The 18,794-nt window shown below is 61.8% G+C and overlaps 1 protein-coding gene across 1 annotated transcript in view; it reads left to right on the forward strand.

The window, feature by feature from the left end:
• Positions 1-4,913: 4,913 nt before the first annotated feature.
• The window catches only part of LOC131574483 (lysine-specific demethylase 6B-like), a gene marked incomplete at its 5' end in the record, with an annotated part of 29,348 nt that continues 15,467 nt past the window's right edge, over positions 4,914-18,794 (forward strand). Inside the window, 6 exons of the mRNA XM_058828953.1 lie at positions 4,914-5,005; positions 7,652-7,748; positions 8,187-8,878; positions 10,490-10,616; positions 12,394-12,499; positions 17,051-17,256. Of these exons, the coding sequence (XP_058684936.1) occupies positions 4,914-5,005; positions 7,652-7,748; positions 8,187-8,878; positions 10,490-10,616; positions 12,394-12,499; positions 17,051-17,256 (1,320 nt within the window). The remainder of the gene's footprint in view (positions 5,006-7,651; positions 7,749-8,186; positions 8,879-10,489; positions 10,617-12,393; positions 12,500-17,050; positions 17,257-18,794) is intronic.

The following is an 18,794-nucleotide window of genomic DNA, read 5'->3' on the forward strand; positions in this document are numbered from 1 at the left end:
TGGATTTTGGGGAGATTTTGGGGGGTCCTGAGGGAGTTTTGGGTGGATTTGGGGAGATTTTGGGGTCTTGAGGGAGATTTGGGGGGATTTGGGAGTCCTGAGGGAGGAAAATTTTGGGCATTTTTGGGAGGATTTTGGGGATTTTGGGGTGGATTTTGGGAAGAATTTGGATGGATTTTGGGAATTTTTTGGGGGGGATTTTGGGATTTTTTGGGGGGAATTTTGGGATTTTTGGGGGGGATTTTGGGATTTTTTGGGGTGGATTTTTGGATTTTTTGGAGGGGATTTTGGGGGATATTTTTGGGATTTTTGAGGGGGATTTTGGGAATTTTGGGGTGGATTTTGGGAAGAATTTGGGGGGATTTTTGGGGAGATTTTGGGGGGGGATTTTGGGAATTTTTGGGGGGGATTTTGGGAATTTTTTGGGGGGGATTTTGGGATTTTTTGGGGTGGATTTTTGGGATTTTTTGGAGGGGATTTGGGAATTTTGGGGTGGATTTTGGGAAGAATTTGGGGGGATTTTGGGGGAATTTTTGGGTGGATTTTGGGAATTTTTGGGGGGATTTTGGGGAATTTTTGGGGTGGATTTTGGGAATTTTTGGGGTGGATTTTGGGGAATTTTGGGGAGATTTTGGGGAGATTTTGGGAATTTTTGGGTGGATTTGGGGGAATTTTTGGGTGGATTTTGGGGAATTTTGGGGTGGATTTGGGAATTTTTGGGGGAGATTTTGGGAGGATTTGGGGGGGGGGAAAATTTTTGGGTGGATTTTGGGGAGATTTTGGGGGGATTTTGGGGAATTTTGGTTGGATTTTGGGGGAATTTTGGGGAGATTTTGGGTGGATTTTGGGAATTTTTGAGTGGATTTTGGGAATTTTGGGGAATTTTGGGGAATTTTGGGGTGGATTTTGGGAATTTTGGGGGAGTTTTGGGGGGGGGATTTTGGGAATTTTGGGGTGGATTGTGGGGGGATTTGGGGAATTTTGGGGGGGGGATTTTGGGGGTGGGGGGAGGGGAGCCCTGAGAACAGGAGAGGGGGAGGGGTGGGGGATGGGGTGGGGGGATGGGGTGGGGGATGGGGTGGGGGATGGGTGGGGGTGACACCGCCCCTCCCCCCTCCCCCAGAAAAGGACGTTCCCGGCTAAAGGGGGGGGGGCGCAGCTGAAGAGGGGGGCGGCCCCCCCCGACCCCCCCCCGGGGCAGCCCCTCCCCCCCCCGGCCCAGCCCCCCCCCTCCCCCACCCGAGGAGCCGCCCACCCCCCTCAAACGCGCCGCAGCGGCAGCCCCCAGGTGGGGGAGGGGCGGGAATTTGGGGGAGGGGGGGGGGAGGGGTCTGGGGGGGCTGAAATGGGTCTGGGGGGGCTGAAATGGGTCTGGGGGGGCGTTAGAGGGGTCCTGGGGGGGCTGAAATGGGTCTGGGGGGGCTGAAATGGGTCTGGGGGGGAGTTCAGGGGTCCTGGAAGGGGTAAAATGGGGTCTGGGGGGTATTGAAGGGGTCCTGGAAGGGGTAAAATGGGTCTGGGGGGGTCTGAAATGGGTCTGGGGGGGTGATAAGGGGTCCTGGGGGGGCTGAAATGGGGTCTGGGGGGGAGTTCAGGGGTCCTGGAGGGGCTGAAATGGGTCTGGGGGGGCTTTAGAGGGCTTTGGGGGGGTGTTAAGGGGTCCTGGGGGGGCTGAAATGGGTTCTGGGGGTGCAGTGAAGGGGGGTCCTGGAAGGGATAAAATGGGTCTGGGGAGCTGAAATGGGTCTGGGGGGGGCGTTAGAGGGGTCCTGAAGGGGCTGAAATGGGTCTGGGGTGGCTGAAATGGGTCTGGGGGTGCATTGAAGGGGTCTGGGGGTGCATTAAAAGGGTCCTGGAGGGGCTGAAATGGGTCTGGGGGTGTCTGGGGGGTTTGAATTGGCTCTGGGGGCTCACTGGGGGTGTCTGGGGGGGTTTGAATTGGGTCTGGGGGATTTGAATTGGGTCTGGGGGGGTGTGAATTGGGTCTGGGGGCTCTGGGGGGGTCTGAAATGGGTCTGGGGGTGCACTGGGGGTTCCTGGTGCCCCCCCCTGACCCCGCTGTCCCCAGGGGGGCTGTGGGGTGCTGGGGGGGTTAAAATGGGTCTGGGGGGGTTTGAATTGGGTCTGGGGGCTCTGGGGGGCTCTGGGGGGTCTGAATTGGGTCTGGGGGGTCTGAATTGGGTCTGGGGGGTCTGGGGGGTCTGAATTGGGTCTGGGGGGGTCTGAAATGGGTCTGGGGGCTCTGGGGGCACTGGGGGGGTTGAATTGGGTCTGGGGGGGTTTGAATTGGGTCTGGGGGCTCTGGGGGGCACTGGGGGGGTTTGAATTGGGTCTGGGGGCTCTGGGGGGCACTGGGGAGGTTGAATTGGGTCTGGGGGCTCTGGGGGGTTTGGAATTGGGTCTGGGGGTGTTTGAATTGGGTCTGGGGGCTCTGGGGGTCCCCCCCTGAGCCCCCCCTGACCCCGCTGTCCCCAGGGGGGGCTGTGGGGCGCTGGGGGGGGTCTGAATTGGGTCTGGGGGGTCTGAATTGGGTCTGGGGGGGTTTGAATTGGGTCTGGGGGCTCACTGGGGGTGTCTGGGGGGGTTGAATTGGGGTCTGGGGGCTCTGGGGGGTCTGAAATGGGTCTGGGGGGTCTGAATTGGGTCTGGGGGGTCTGAATTGGGTCTGGGGGGTGTGAATTGGGGTCTGGGGGCTCTGGGGGGTCTGAATTGGGTCTGGGGGCTCTGGGGGGTTCCAGGGGGTCTGAATTGGGTCTGGGGGGTCTGAAATGGGTCTGGGGGCTCTGGGGGTCCCCCCTGAGCCCCCCCCTGACCCCGCTGTCCCCAGGGGGGGCTGTGGGGCGCTGCCCCCCCCCCGCGCCCCCTCCCCCGTTCCCGCTGCCCCCGGGGCTGTGGAGCCCCCTCCCCCACAGCGAGGCCTGGACCCCCCCCCCGGCGCCACGGGGCACCCCCGGAGAGACAGGTGGGGACACCTGAGTGTCACCTCAATGTCACCTGTGTGTCACCTGTGTCACCCTGAGTGTCACCTGTGTCACCCTGTGTCACCTCAATGTCACCTGTGTCACCCTGTGTGTCACCTGTGTCACCCTGTGTCACCCTGTGTGTCACCTGTGTCACCCTGTGTGTCACCCTGTGTGTCACCCTGTGTCACCTGAGTGTCACCTGTGTCACCTCCTGTGTCACCTGTGTGTCACCTGTGTCATCTGTGTGTCACCTGTGTCACCTCAATGTCACCCTGTGTCACCTGTGTGTGTCACCTGTGTCACCCCCCCTGTGTCACCCCCCCCCCGGCGCCACGGGGCACCCCCGGACAGACAGGTGGGGACACCTGAGTGTCACCTGTGTCACCTCAATGTCACCCTGTCACCTGTGTCACCTGTGTCACCCCCCCTGTGTCACCCCCCCCCCCCCGGTGCCACGGGGCACCCCCGGACAGACAGGTGGGGACACCTGAGTGTCACCTGTGTCACCTCAATGTCACCTGAGTGTCACCTGTGTCACCTGTGTCACCTGTGTGTCACCTGTGTGTCACCTGTGTGTCACCTGTGTCACCCCCTGTGTGTGTCACCTGTCACCTGTCACCTGTGTCACCCCCCCCTGTGTCACCCCCCCCCCCCGGCGCCACGGGGCACCCCCGGACAGACAGGTGGGGACACCTGAGTGTCACCTGTGTCACCCTGTCACCCTGTGTGTCACCTGTGTCACCTGTGTCACCCTCTGTGTCACCCTGTGTCACCCTGTGTGTCACCTGTGTCACCCTCTGTGTCACCCTGTGTCACCCTGTGTGTCACCTCAATGTCACCTGTGTGTGTCACCCTCTGTGTCACCCCCCCCCGGCGCCACGGGGCACCCCGGACAGACAGGTGGGGACACCTGAGTGTCACCTGTGTCACCTGAGTGTCACCTCCTGTGTCACCTGTGTGTCACCTGTGTCACCCTGTGTGTGTCACCTGTGTCACCCCCTGTGTGTCACCTGTGTGTCACCTGTGTCACCTGTGTCACCTGTGTGTCACCTGTGTGTCACCTGTGTCACCTGTGTCACCCTGTGTCACCTCAATGTCACCTGTGTGTGTCACCCTCTGTGTCACCCCCCCCCGGCGCCACGGGGCACCCCCGGACAGACAGGTGGGGACACCTGAGTGTCACCTCAATGTCACCTGTGTCACCTGTGCCACCCCCCCTGTGTCACCTGTGTGGTCACCCTCTGTGTCACCTGTGTCACCTCAATGTCACCTGTGTGACCTGTGTGTGTCACCCCCCCCCCCCCCCCGGCGCCACGGGCACCCCCGGACAGACAGGTGGGGACACCTGAGTGTCACCTGTGTCACCCCCCCCGTGTCACCCTGTGTGTCACCTGTGTCACCTCAATGTCACCTGTGTGTCACCTGTGTCACCTGGGTGTGACCTCAGTGTCCCCTCAGTGTCCCCTGTGTCACCCCCGGTGTGTCACCCCTGTGTCACCCTGTGTGTCACCCCCACACGTCCTCCCCCTGTCCCCCCAAATGTCCCCCAAATGTCCCCCAATGTCCCCAATGTCCCCAAATGTCCCCAATCCCCCCAATCCCCCCAATGTCCCCAATGTCCCCAATCCCCCCAATGTCCCCAATGTCCCCAACCCCCCCAATGTCCCCAATCCCCCAATGTCCCCAATCCCCCAATGTCCCCAATGTCCCCAATGTCCCCAATGTCCCCAATGTCCCCAATGTCCCCAATGTCCCCAATGTCCCCAATCCCCCCAATGTCCCCAATGTCCCCAATGTCCCCCCCTAACCCTGTCCCTGTCCCCTCCCCCAGGATCAGCGGCTGGTGGCCCCCCCGTTCCCGCCGCCCCCCCGCCCCTCCCCCCCCCCGTCCCCCTCCCAAGTGACCTTAGGGGGGGGCGGGGCCGGGCTCGCGCCCCTCCCCCCCCCCAGCCGCTCACCAGCAGCCGCCTGCGTGCCTTGTGCCCCCCCCCGGGCACCCCCCCGGCCCCCCCAACACCAGCAGCAGAACCCCCCGAGGCGGCGTGAGTGACAGCCGGACAACAGTCGGAACAATTGGGGACATTGGGGACATTGGGGACATTGGGGACATTGGGGGGACATTGGGGACATTGGGGACATTGGGGACATTGGGGACATTGGGGACATTGGGGGATGGGGGGATGGGGGATACAGCAGAACCCCCCGAGGCGGCGTGAGTGACAGCCGGAACTACAGCCGGAACTACAGTCGGGGACAGCGGGGGGGATTGGGGACATTGGGGACATTTGGGGACATTGGGGACATTGGGGACATTTGGGGACATTGGGGGGATTGGGGACATTGGGGACAATGGGGACATTGGGGGATGGGGATACAGCAGAACCCCCCGAGGTGGCGTGAGTGACAGCCGGAACTACAGCCGGAACTACAGCCGGGGACATTGGGGGGATTGGGGACACTGGGGACACTGGGACTGGGATTGGGGACTGGGATTGGGACTGGGGACACTGGGATTGGGGACACTGGTGACACTGGGATTGGGACTGGATTGGGACTGGGGACACTGGGGACACTGGGGGACTCTGGGACTGGGGACACTGGGGACACTGGGGACACTGGGATTGGGACTGGGGACACTGGGACTGGGACTGGGGACACCAGGACTGGGGACACTGGTGACACTGGGATTGGGGACACTGGTGACACTGGGATTGGGGACACTGGGATTGGTGACACTGGGGACACTGGGACTGGGGATTGGGACACTGGGGACACTGGTGACACTGGGATTGGGACTGGTGACACTGGGATTGGGGACACTGGTGACACTGGGATTGGTGACACTGGGATTGGGGACACTGGGGACACTGGGACTGGGGATTGGGGACACTGGGGACACTGGTGACACTGGGATTGGTGACACCGGGATTGGGGACACTGGTGACACTGGTGACACTGGGATTGGGACTGGGATTGGGACTGGGGACACTGGGACTGGGGATTGGGGACACTGGGGACACTGGGGACTCTGGGATTGGGGACACCGGGATTGGGGATTGGTGACACTGGGGACACTGGGGACACTGGGATTGGTGACACTGGGGACACTGGGATTGGGGATTGGGGACACTGGTGACACTGGTGACACTGGGATTGGGGGATGGGCACAGAGAGGAAGCACAAAGGGGGGGGGGGGGGTTCAGCGATTCGGGGTGGGGGAGGGGCCCTTCATTTCCCCCTCCCCCCCCCCTTTTGGGGTCCTCCCCTCCCCCCCTTTTGGGGTCTCACTGGGGTCTCCCCTCCCCCCTTTTGGGGTCTCCCCTCCCCCCCCCTTTTGGGATCTCCCCTCCCCCCATTTTGGGGTCTCCCCTCCCCCCCCTTTTGGGATCTCCCCTCCCCCCCCTTTTGGGGTCTCTTTGGGGTCTCCCCCTCCCCCCCCTTTTGGGGTCTCCCCCTCCCCCTTTTTGGGGTCTCCCCTCCCCCCTCTTTGGGGTCTCACTGGGGGTCTCCCCTCCCCCCTTTTGGGGTATCTCCCCTCCCCCCCCTTTTGGGGTCTCACTGGGGTCTCCCCTTCCCCATTTTGGGGTCTCCCCTCCCCCCCCTTTTGGGGGTCTCCCCTCCCCCCCTTTTGGGGTCTCCCCCTCCCCCCCCTTTTGGGATCTCCCCTCCCCCCCCCCTTTTGGGGTCTCTCCCCTCCCCCTTTTGGGGTCTCCCCTCCCCCCCTTTTGGGGTCTCCCCTCCCCCCTTTTGGGGTCTCTCCTCCCCCCCCTTTTGGGGTCTCACTGGGGTCTCCCCTCCCCCCTTTTGGGATCTCCCCTCCCCCCCTTTTGGGATCTCCCCTCCCCCCTTTTGGGGTCTGCCCTCCCCCCCCTTTTGGGATCTCCCCTCCCCCCCTTTGGGGTCTCCCCTCCCCCCCCTTTGGGGTCTCCCCTCCCCCCCCTTTTGGGGTCTCACTGGGGGTCTCTCTCCCCTCCCCCCCCAGGTTCCCGAGCACCGCTACCAACCCCCGGAGCCGCCGGGGCCGGGGGGGGGTCCCCACCCCCCACCTGCCCCCCCCCGCCCCTCCCCCCACCTGCTGCGGCCCCTCCCCCCCCCCCCCCGGAGCCCCTCCCCCTCCCCCTCCCCCCGCCCCCCCCCTTGCCCTGGCTGAAGGATCCGGGGGGGGGGGGACCCCCTGGACGAGATCCTTTTCGGGGGACCCCCCCCCCTCAAAACCGGGGCCGGGGGGGGCCGATCCCACTTTGGGGGGGTCCCCGGGGTCTTTTCCGGACCCCACCAACACCAGCAGCGCGGGGGGGGGGAGGGGGGAGGGGGGCGCCCCCCAGACCCCCCCATTCCCTTACCCGGGGAAAGAGGAGGAGGAGGAGGAGGAGGAGGGAGCCCCTCCCCCACCCCCCCCCAACCCCCTCCCCCCCCCCCCCCCAGCGATTTCTGGCTGGGGACCCCCCTCCCCACCCCCCCACCCCCCTCTCCGAGGGGCCCCCCCCACCCCGACGCCTCAGGAACCGCCCCTCCCCCCCTCCCCCGCCAGCCCCTCCCCCACCCCCGCGGGGCTCCCTTTTCCAAAGAGCTCCCCCGCCCCTCCCCCCCCCCCGAGCCCCCCCCCTCCCCCACCCCCTTCTGACCCCCACCCCTCCCCCCCCCGGCTGTTCGATTTCGGGGCTCCCCCCTTGGACGATCAATTCGAGGAGCCCCCCGAGTTCGCCAAGATCCTCCCGGACGGCCCTGGCCACCATCATGAGGATGTTGGACGAGTCCATCCGCCAGGAGGAGGATGAGGGGGGGGTCTCCCCTCCCCCCACCTCCCCCCTCCTCCCCCTCCCCCTCCTCCCCCACCACCTCCCCCTCACCCCCCCACCCCCACCTCCCCACCTCCAGCCCCTCCTCTCCTGGCCCGCCCCAAAGCCCCCCAGTTCGCCTCCCCTCCCCCACCCCACGGGGACCCCCCCCCCCCCCCCCCCCCGGACCCCCCCCCCCCCCCCCGGCTTTACCCCTTCGGCAAACGGGACGACCCCAAAACCTCCCCTTTTTACCCCAAACCTCCTCCTCTTCCTCCTCCTCCTCCTCCTCCAGCAGAGAAACCCCCGGGGTGCTGCAACACCCCTCCCCCAACCACCCCCCCCCCCTCCCCAAATCGCTACCTCACCCCCCCACCCCCACCCCCACCCCCACCCCCACCCCCACCCCCCCACCCTGGGGGTCTCCCCCCGGCCCCGCCCGCAGCGACTCGGAGGCTCTGGAGGAGATCAGCCGGGCTTGCGAGACCTTGGCCGAGCAAGCCGGGAGAGCCAGCCCCCCTTCCCCGGACCCCCCCCCAAAATCGGGGCTCACCGTCACCATCGGGGGTCCCTCCAACCGCCGGCAGCACCCGCCGGGCCCCCCTCGCGTCACCGCGAGCTGCGGCGGGGCCGGCGGCAACACCCGCGGAAAGAACAACACCAACAACAACCGCAACAACAACCGCAGCAACAACAACAGCCGCAGCGGCGGGAGCGTCCCGTGCTGGCCACGCTGGACCTGCAGAGCTCCGGGGTGCAGGAGAAAGGGGGACCCCCACCCACCACCATCACCACCACCAGCACCCCGAGCTCGGAAACCAAAGCCGGGGTTGTCACCCCTCCCCAGAATCCGACTGTAGCGGCGCCGGTGTCGTCGTCGTCGTCGTCGTCGGTGAGCTCGGCCGATCTGCTGAAGCTGCGCTCGCTGGGCGAGGGTCCCCCCAAGGAGCTGAAGATCCGGCTGATCAAAGTGGAGAGCGGCGGGGCCGGGGGTCCCGGGGCTCTGCCCGGTCTCGGGGGGTCCCCCGGGGCGGGGGGCGAGGCTTTGGTGGCCCCGGAGGTCGGGGAGCCCCGGGGGTTGCCGCTGGCTCAGCTGACGATCCGGCACAGCGCCGCCGAGGTGGTGCGGGCCAGCAAGTGAGTGGGGGGGGCTCGGGGGAGGGGGTTGGGGGGGGTTTGGGGGGGTTTGAGGGGGTTTGAGGGGGTTCAGGAGGGGTTTGGGGGGATTTGAGGGCATTTGATGGGATTTGGGGGGGTTCAGGAGGGGTTTGGGGGGATTTGAGGGCATTTGAGGGCATTTGAGGGGGTTTGGGGGGGCTCAGGAGGGGTTTGGGGGGATTTGAGGGCATTTGATGAGATTTGGGGGGGTTTGAGGGGGTTTGAGGGGGCTCAGGAGGGATTTGAGGGAGCTCAGGAGGGGTTTGGAGGGTCTCAGGAGGGGTTTGGGGGGTCTTTGAGGGGGGATTTGAGGGGATTTCAGGGGGTTTGGGGGGGTTTGAGGGGGTTTGAGGGGGCTCAGGAGGGATTTGGGGGGGCTCAGGAGGGGTTTGGGGGTACTTAGGAGGTGTTTGAGGGTCTCAGGAGGGGTTTGGAGGGTCTCAGGAGGGGTTTGGGGGGGTTCAGGAGGGGTTTGGGGTTCGTTTGGGGGGGTTTGGAGGAGGTTTGAGGGGGCTCAGGAGGGATTTGGGGGGTTCAGGAGGGGTTTGGGGGGCTCAGGAGGGGTTTGGGGGGGCTCAGGAGGGATTTGGGGGGGCTCAGGAGGGGTTTGAGGGGGTTTGAGGGGGCTCAGGAGGGGTTTGGGGGGGCTCAGGAGGGGTTTGGGGGATTTTGAGGGGGCTCAGGAGGGATTTGGGGGGGCTCAGGAGGGGTTTGGGGGGTTCAGGAGGGGTTTGGGGATATTTAGGAGGGATTTGAGGGTCTCAGGAGGGATTTGAGGGGGCTCAGGAGGGATTTGGGGGGGTTTGAGGGGGTTTGAGGGGGCTCAGGAGGGGTTTGGGGGGGTTTGAGGGGGTTTGGGGGGTCTCAGGAAGGGTTTGGGGGTACTTAGGAGGTGTTTGAGGGTCTCAGGAGGGATTTGAGGGGGCTCAGGAGGGTCTCAGGAGGGGTTTGAGGGCATTTGAGGGGGTTTGGGGGGCTCAGGAGGGGTTTGGGGGGGTTTGAGGGGGTTCAGGAGGGGTTTGGGGGGTTCAGAAGGGGTTTGGGGGGATTTGAGGGGGTTTGGGGGGTTCAGGAGGGGTTTGGGGGGCTTTGGGGTTCCTTTTGGGGGGCTCAGGAGGGGTTTGAGGGAGCTCAGGAGGGATTTGGGGGGCTCAGGAGGGGTTTGGGGGTACTTAGGAGGTGTTTGAGGGGTTCAGGAGGGATTTGAGGGGGCTCAGGAGGGTCTCAGGAGGGGTTTGGGGGGATTTGAGGGGGTTTGGGGGGGTTCAGGAGGTGTTTGGGGGGTTCAGGAGGGGTTTGGGGCGGTTTGGGAGGTCTTTGAGGGGGGATTTGAGGGGATTTCAGGGGGTTTGGGGGCGTTCAGGAGGGGTTTTGGGGTGTTTTTGGGGCGGTTTTGGGGTGATTTTGGGGCAGTTTTGGATGTTTTGGGGTGATTTTGGGGCAGTTTTGGATGTTTTGGGGGCGGTTTTGGGGCGGTTTTGGATGTTTTGGGGTGATTTTGGGGCAGTTTTGGATGTTTTGGGGTAATTTTGGGGCAGTTTTGGATATTTTGGGGCGGTTTTGGGGGTCCCACCGAGGCTGCCCCCGCAGGCAGGCGCGGCTGAAGGGGCCGTTCCGCGAGTCCTACCTGTGCCCGGCGCAGTCGGTGAAGCCGCGAATCGACGCCCGCGAGCAGCTCCCGAGGGACAAACTCAACCCCCCCACGCCCAGCATCTACGTGAGTCCTCATTGGCTGCTGCCCCCGGGGCCTGGCTGCTGATTGGCTCCCGGGATAGATCCCCTGCGTCCCGATTGGCTCCCGGGATGGGTCCTCTGGCTGCTGATTGGCTCCCGGGATAGATCCCCTGGCTGCTGATTGGCTCCAAGGATGGATCCCCTGAATGCTGATTGGCTCCTGAGATAGATCCCCTGCGTCCCGATTGGCTCCCGGGATGGGTCCTCTGGCTGTTGATTGGCTCCTGAGATAGAATCTCTGCATCCTGATTGGCTCCCAGGATGGGTCCTCTGGTTGCTGATTGGCTCCCGGGATGGGTCCCCTGGCTGCTGATTGGCTCCCGGGATGGGTCCCCTGGCTCCTGATTGGCTCCTGGGATAGATCCCCTGCATCCTGATTGGCTCCCGGGATAGATCCCATGCCTCCTGATTGGCTCCCGAGATAGGATTCCTGCCTCCTGATTGGCTCCTGGGATAGAATCCCTGCGTCCCGATTGGCTCCCGGGATGGGTCCCCTGGCTGCTGATTGGCTCCTGAGATAGAATCTCTGCATCCTGATTGGCTCCCGGGATGGGTCCCCTGGTTGCTGATTGGCTCCCGGGATAGAATCTCTGCATCCTGATTGGCTCCCGGGATGGGTCCCCTGGCTGCTGATTGGCTCCCGGGATAGAATCCCTGCATCCTGATTGGCTCCTGGGATGGGTCCCCTGGCTGCTGATTGGCTCCCGGGATAGAATCTCTGCATCCTGATTGGCTCCCGGGATGGGTCCCCTGAATGCTGATTGGCTCCTGAGATAGATCCCCTGCATTCTAATTGGCTCCCGGGATTGATCCCGTGCCTCCTGATTGGCTCCTGGGATAGAATCCCTGTGTCCCGATTGGCTCCCAGGATGGGTCCTCTGGCTGCTGATTGGCTCCCAGGATGGGTCCCCTGTGTCCCGATTGGCTCCCGGGATAGATCCCCTGCGTCCCGATTGGCTCCCGGGATGGGTCCCCTGGCTGCTGATTGGCTCCCGGGATAGAATCCCTGCATCCCGATTGGCTCCCGGGATGGGTCCCCTGGCTGCTGATTGGCTCCTGAGATAGAATCTCTGCATCCTGATTGGCTCCCGGGATGGGTCCCCTGGTTGCTGATTGGCTCCCGGGATAGAATCTCTGCATCCCGATTGGCTCCCGGGATGGGTCCTCTGGCTGCTGATTGGCTCCTGGAATGGGTCCCCTGGCTCCTGATTGGCTCCTGGGAGAGATCCCCTGCATCCTGATTGGCTCCTGGAATGGGTCCCCTGGCTCCTGATTGGCTCCTGGGAGAGATCCCCTGCGTCCCGATTGGCTCCCGGGATGGGTCCCCTGGCTGCTGATTGGCTCCCGGGATGGGTCCCCTGGCTGCTGATTGGCTCCTGAGATAGATCCCCTGTATTCTGATTGGCTCCCGGGATTGATCCTGTGCCTCCTGATTGGCTCCTGGGATAGATCCCCTGGCTTCTGATTGGCTCCCAGGATGGATCCCCTGAATGCTGATTGGCTCCTGAGATAGATCCCCTGCGTCCTGATTGGCTCCCGGGATAGATCCCCTGGCTGCTGATTGGCTCCCGAGATAGATCCCCTGCATCCTGATTGGCTCCCGGGATGGGTTCCCTGGGTTCCTTTGTTCTGATTGGCTGGTTGGGTTCCTGGGCTGGTGCTTTGCCGTGATTGGCCCTTCCTCCGCGCGCCGGCTGCTGATTGGTCCCTTTGCCGTGCGCCGGTCTCTGATTGGCCGCCGCCGTTGTGTCCCCGCCCAGCTGGAGAGCAAACGCGACGCCTTCTCGCCGGTGCTGCTGCAGTTCTGCACCGACCCCAAGAACCCCATCACCGTCATCCGGGGCCTGGCGGGGTCCCTGCGCCTCAGTGAGTCACAAAACACCCCAAAACACCCCAAAAACACCCTGAAACACCCCAAAACACCCCAAAAACACCCCAAAATACCCCAAAATACCCCAAAATACCCCAAAACCGACCCCAAGAACCCCATCACCGTCATCCGGGGCCTGGCGGGGTCCCTGCGCCTCAGTGAGTCACAAAACTGACCCAAAAACACCCCAAAAACACCCCAAAAACACCCTGAAACACCCTAAAATACCCCAAAATACCCCAAAACACCCCAAAACCGACCCCAAGAACCCCATCACCGTCATCCGGGGCCTGGCGGGGTCCCTGCGCCTCAGTGAGTCACAAAACACCCCAAAACACCCCAAAAACACCCCAAAACACCCCAAAACACCCCAAAATACCCCTAAAACACCCTAAAATACCCCTAAAACACCCCAAAATACCCCAAAACCGACCCCCAGAACCCCATCACCGTCATCCGGGGCTTGGCGGGGTCCCTGCGCCTCAGTGAGTCACAAAACTGACCCAAAACACCCCAAAAACACCCAAAAACACCCCAAAATACCCCTAAAACACCCCTAAAACACCCAAAAATACCCCAAAACCGACCCCAAGAACCCCATCACCGTCATCCGGGGCTTGGCGGGGTCCCTGCGCCTCAGTGAGTCACAAAACACCCGAAAACACCCCAAAAACACCCGAAAAACACCCAGAAACACCCCAAAATACCCCAAAATACCCCTAAAACACCCAAAAACACCCTGAAACACCCCAGAACACCCCAAAATACCCCTAAAACACCCTAAAATACCCCAAAAACACCCCAAAAACACCCTGAAACACCCTAAAATACCCCAAAAACACCCCAAAAACACCCTGAAACACCCTAAAATACCCCAAAAACACCCCAAAATACCCCTAAAACACCCTAAAATACCCCTGAAACACCCTAAAATACCCCAAAAACACCCTAAAATACCCCAAAACCGACCCCAAGAACCCCATCACCGTCATCCGGGGGCTGGCGGGGTCCCTGCGCCTCAGTGAGTCACAAAACTGACCCAAAACACCCCAAAAACACCCTAAAAACACCCTAAAAACACCCTAAAATACCCTAAAATACCCCAAAATACCCCTAAAATACCCCTAAACACCCCAAAATACCCCAAAGCCGACCCCAAGAACCCCATCACCGTCATCCGGGGGCTGGCCGGGTCCCTGCGCCTCAGTGAGTCACAAAACACCCAAAAACACCCCAAAAACACCCCAAAACCACCCTGAAATACCCCAAAATACCCCAAAACACCCTGAAACACCCCAAAATACCCCAAAACCGACCCCAAGAACCCCATCACCGTCATCCGGGGCTTGGCGGGGTCCCTGCGCCTCAGTGAGTCACAAAACACCCAAAAACTGACCCAAAACACCCCAAAATACCCCTAAAACACCCTAAAATACCCCAAAACACCCTAAAATACCCCTAAAACACCCCAAAATACCCCTAAACCGACCCCAAGAACCCCATCACCGTCATCCGGGGCCTGGCGGGGTCCCTGCGCCTCAGTGAGTCACAAAACACCCCAAAACACCCCAAAAACACCCCAAAACACCCTAAAACACCCTGAAACACCCCAAAATACCCCAAAACACCCTAAAATACCCCAAAACCGACCCCAAGAACCCCATCACCGTCATCCGCGGCCTGGCGGGGTCCCTGCGCCTCAGTGAGTCACAAAACACCCAAAAACACCCCAAAAACACCCAAAAACACCCCAAAATACCCCTAAAATACCCCAAAATACCCTGAAACACCCCAAAACACCCTAAAATACCCCAGAAACACCCCAAAACCGACCCAAAACAACCCCAAAACCCCCCGCAACACCCCAAAACACCCTGAAACTGTCCCAAAACACCCATAAATGTCCCCTAAACACCCCAAAAGTGACCTCAAAATCCCAAAAGTGACCCCAACACCCCCAAAAGTGACCCCAAACTGACCCCAAACACCCCAAAAGTGACCCCAAAATCCCAAAAGTGACCCCAAAACCCCCAAAAGTGACCCCAAAACCCCAAAAGTGACCCCAAAATACCCCCAAAACCCCCCCAAAGTGACCCCTAAACACCCCAAAACTGACCCCAAAGTGACCCCAACACCCCAAAGTGACCCCTAAACACCCCAAAAGTGACCTCAAAAGCCCCCCAAAGTGACCCCTAAACCCCCCCAAAGTGACCCCAAACCCCCCAAAACCCCCCCAAAGTGACCCCTAAACACTCCAAAAGTGACCCCAAAACCCCAAAAGTGACCTCAAAACCCCCCCAAAGTGACCCCAAAACCCCCAAAACACCCCCAAAGTGACCCCTAAACACTCCAAAAGTGACCCCAAAATCCCAAAAGTGACCCCAAAACCCCAAAGTTACCCCTAAACACCCCAAAAGTGACCTCAAAACCCCCCCAAAGTGACCCCAAAATACCCCCAAAACACCCCCAAAGTGACCCCAACACCCCAAAAGTGACCCCAAAGTGACCCCAACACCCCAAACTGACCCCAAACCCCCCCAAACTGACCCCAAAACCCCCCCAAAGTGACCCCAAACCCCCCAAAGTGACCCCAAACCCCCCCAAACTGACCCCAACCCCCCCAAACTGACCCCAAACCCCCCAAAGTGACCCCAAAACACCCCCAAAGTGACCCCAAACCCCCCCAGACTGACCCCAAACCCCCCCAGACTGACCCCAAACCCCCCAAAGTGACCCCAACACCCCGATTTCCCCAGACCTGGGGCTGTTCAGCACCAAGACCCTGCTGGAGACTCCTTGTCCTTGTCACCTGTCCTGTCCCCACCACACCCCCCAGGACCCCCCAGGACCACCTGAGACCCCCCAAAGTGACCCCAAATCCCCCAAACTGACCCCAAACCCCCCCAAACTGACCCCAAACCTCCCGATTTCCCCAGACCTGGGGCTGTTCAGCACCAAGACCCTGGTGGAGACCCCCTGTCCCTGTCACCTGTCCCCATCCCTGTCACCACTACATCCCAAAAACACCCCCAGACTGACCCCAAACACCCAAACTGACCCAAAACCCTCCCAAACTGACCCCAACACCCCAATTTCCCCAGATCTGGGGCTGTTCAGCACCAAGACCCTGGTGGAGACCCCCTGTCCCTGTGTCCCCATCCCCACCAGACCCCTCAGGACCCCCCAAAATGACCCCAAATCCCCCCAAAACACCCCAAAACACCCCCAGACTGACCCCAAACCCCCCAAAACCCCCCCAAACTGACCCCAAACCCCCCAATTTCCCCAGACCTGGGGCTGTTCAGCACCAAGACCCTGCTGGAGACCCCCTGTCCCTGTGTCCCTGTCACCACCACACCCCTCAGGACCCCCCAAAATGACCCCAAACCCCCCAAAACCCCCCAAAGTGACCCCAAAACACCCCCAAACTGACCCCAGACCCCCCAAAACACCCCCAAACTGACCCCAACACCCCGATTTCCCCAGACCTGGGGCTGTTCAGCACCAAGATCCTGCTGGAGGCTCCTTGTCCTTGTCACCTGTCCCCATTCCTGTCACCACTACACCCCAAAAACACCCCAAACTGACCCCAGACCCCCCAAAACACCCCAAAATACCCCCAAACTGACCCCAAACCCCCCAATTTCCGCAGACCTGGGGCTGTTCAGCACCAAGACCCTGCTGGAGACTCCCTGTCCTTGTCACCTGTCCCCATTCCTGTGTGTCCCCATCCCCACCACACCCCTCGGGACCCCCCAAACTGACCCAAAACTGACCCAAAACACCCCCAAACTGACCCCAAACCCCCCAAAACCCCCCCAAACTGACCCCAAACCCCCCGTTTTCCCCAGACCTGGGGCTGTTCAGCACCAAGACCCTGCTGGAGACTCCCTGTCCCTGTGTCCCCATCCCCACCAGACCCCTCAGGACCCCCCAAAATGACCCCAAATCCCCCCAAAACACCCCCAGACTGACCCCAAACCCCCCAAAACCCCCCCAAACTGACCCCAAACCCCCCAATTTCCCCAGACCTGGGGCTGTTCAGCACCAAGACCCTGCTGGAGACCCCCTGTCCCTGTCACCTGTCCCCATCCCTGTCACCACTACACCCCAAAAACACCCCAAACTGACCCCAGACCCCCAAAACACCCCCAAAGTGACCCCAAACTGACCCCAAACCCCCCAAAACACCCCCAAAGTGACCCCAAACTGACCCCAAACCCCCCAAACTGACCCCCAAACCCCCCCAAACTGACCCCAAACCCCCCAAACTGACCCCAAACACCCCAAAATGACCCCAAACCCCCCAAACTGACCCCCAAACCCCCCCAAACTGACCCCAAACCCCAATTTCCGCAGACCTGGGGCTGTTCAGCACCAAGACCCTGCTGGAGGCTCCCTGTCCTTGTCACCTGTCCCCATTCCTGTGTGTCCCCATCCCCACCACACCCCTCGGGACCCCCCAAACTGACCCCAAACCCCCCCAAACTGACCCCAAACCCCCCAAAACACCCCCAAACTGACCCCAAACCCCCCAATTTCCGCAGACCTGGGGCTGTTCAGCACCAAGACCCTGGTGGAGGCCAGCGGGGAACACGCCGTGGAGGTTCGCACGCAGGTGCAGCAACCCTCGGACCAGAACTGGGACCTGTCGGGGACGCGCCAGGTGTGGCCCTGCGAGAGCAGCCGCTCGCACACCACCATCGCCAAGTACGCCCAGTACCAGGCATCGTCCTTCCAGGAGTCCCTGCAGGTGAGGGACACACGGGGGACACCTTGGGGACACCTCAGGGACATGGGGACACCTTGGGGACGCACAGGTGACACAGGGGACACACCAGGTGTGGCCCTGCGAGAGCAGCCGCTCCCACACAACCATCGCCAGGTACAGCCAGTGCCAGGTGTGCTCCTTCCAGGAGTCCCTGCAGGTGAGGGACACCATGGGGACACCTTGGGGACACCTTGGGGATACCTTGGGGACACCTTGAGGACACCCACAGGACATGGGGACACAGCTCAGGGACAGGGGACACACAGGTGACACACACCAGGGACAGGTGACACACCCCCAGTACCAGGTGTGCTCCTTCCAGGAGTCCCTGCAGGTGAGGGACACCCTGGGGACACCTTGGGGACACCTTGGGGACACGTTTGGGACACCCACAGGACATGGGGACACCTTGGGGACACCCAGGTGACACAGGGGACACACCAGGTGTGACCTCAGGGACATCAGCCACACCCCCAGTACCAGGCATCCTCCTTCCAGGAGTCCCTGCAGGTGAGGGACACCCGGGGGACACCTTGGGGACACCCACAGGACATGGGGACACCTTGGGGACACCTCAGGGACATGGGGACACCTTGGGGACACCCACAGGACATGGGGACACAGCTCAGGGACAGGGGACACACAGGTGACACACACCAGGGACAGGTGACACACCCCCAGTACCAGGTGTGCTCCTTCCAGGAGTCCCTGCAGGTGAGGGACACCTTGGGGACACCTTGGGGACACCTTGGGGACACCCACAGGACATGGGGACACACAGGTGACACACAGGTGACACAGGTGACACAGCTCAGGGACATCAGCCACACCCCCAGTGCCAGGTGTGCTCCTTCCAGGAGTCCCTGCAGGTGAGGGACACACAGGGGACACCTTGGGGACACCTTGGGGACACCTTGGGGACACGTTTGGGACACCTCAGGGACATGGGGACACCTTGGGGACACCTTGGGGACATGGGGACACATGGGTGACACACAGGTGACACAGGGGACACACCAGGTGTGACCTCAGGGACATCAGCCACACCCCCAGTACCAGGTGTGCTCCTTCCAGGAGTCCCTGCAGGTGAGGGACACCTTGGGGACATCTTGGGGACACCTTGGGGACACCTTGGGGACACCCAGAGGACATGGGGACACACCCACAGGACATGGGGACACAGCTCAGGGACAGGTGACACACAGGTGACACACACCAGGGACATCAGCCACACCCCCAGTACCAGGTGTGCTCCTTCCAGGAGTCCCTGCAGGTGAGGGACACACGGGGGACACCTTGGGGACACCTTGGGGACACCTTGGGGACACCTTGGGGACACCCACAGGACATGGGGACACATTTGGGGCACTTTGGGGACACCTTGGGGACATCTTGGGGACAGAGAGCTCAAGGGGACTCGTGTCCTTCAGTGTCCCCAGGTGTCCCCAAATGTCCCCCAGTGTCTGGAGGGGCTGAGGTGACATTTGGAGGGGTTCAGGTGACATTTGGGGGGGTTCAGG

Source organism: Poecile atricapillus, unplaced genomic scaffold (assembly GCF_030490865.1).
Source record: "Poecile atricapillus isolate bPoeAtr1 unplaced genomic scaffold, bPoeAtr1.hap1 scaffold_347, whole genome shotgun sequence".
In the NCBI taxonomy this organism is placed as follows: Eukaryota; Metazoa; Chordata; class Aves; order Passeriformes; family Paridae; genus Poecile; species Poecile atricapillus.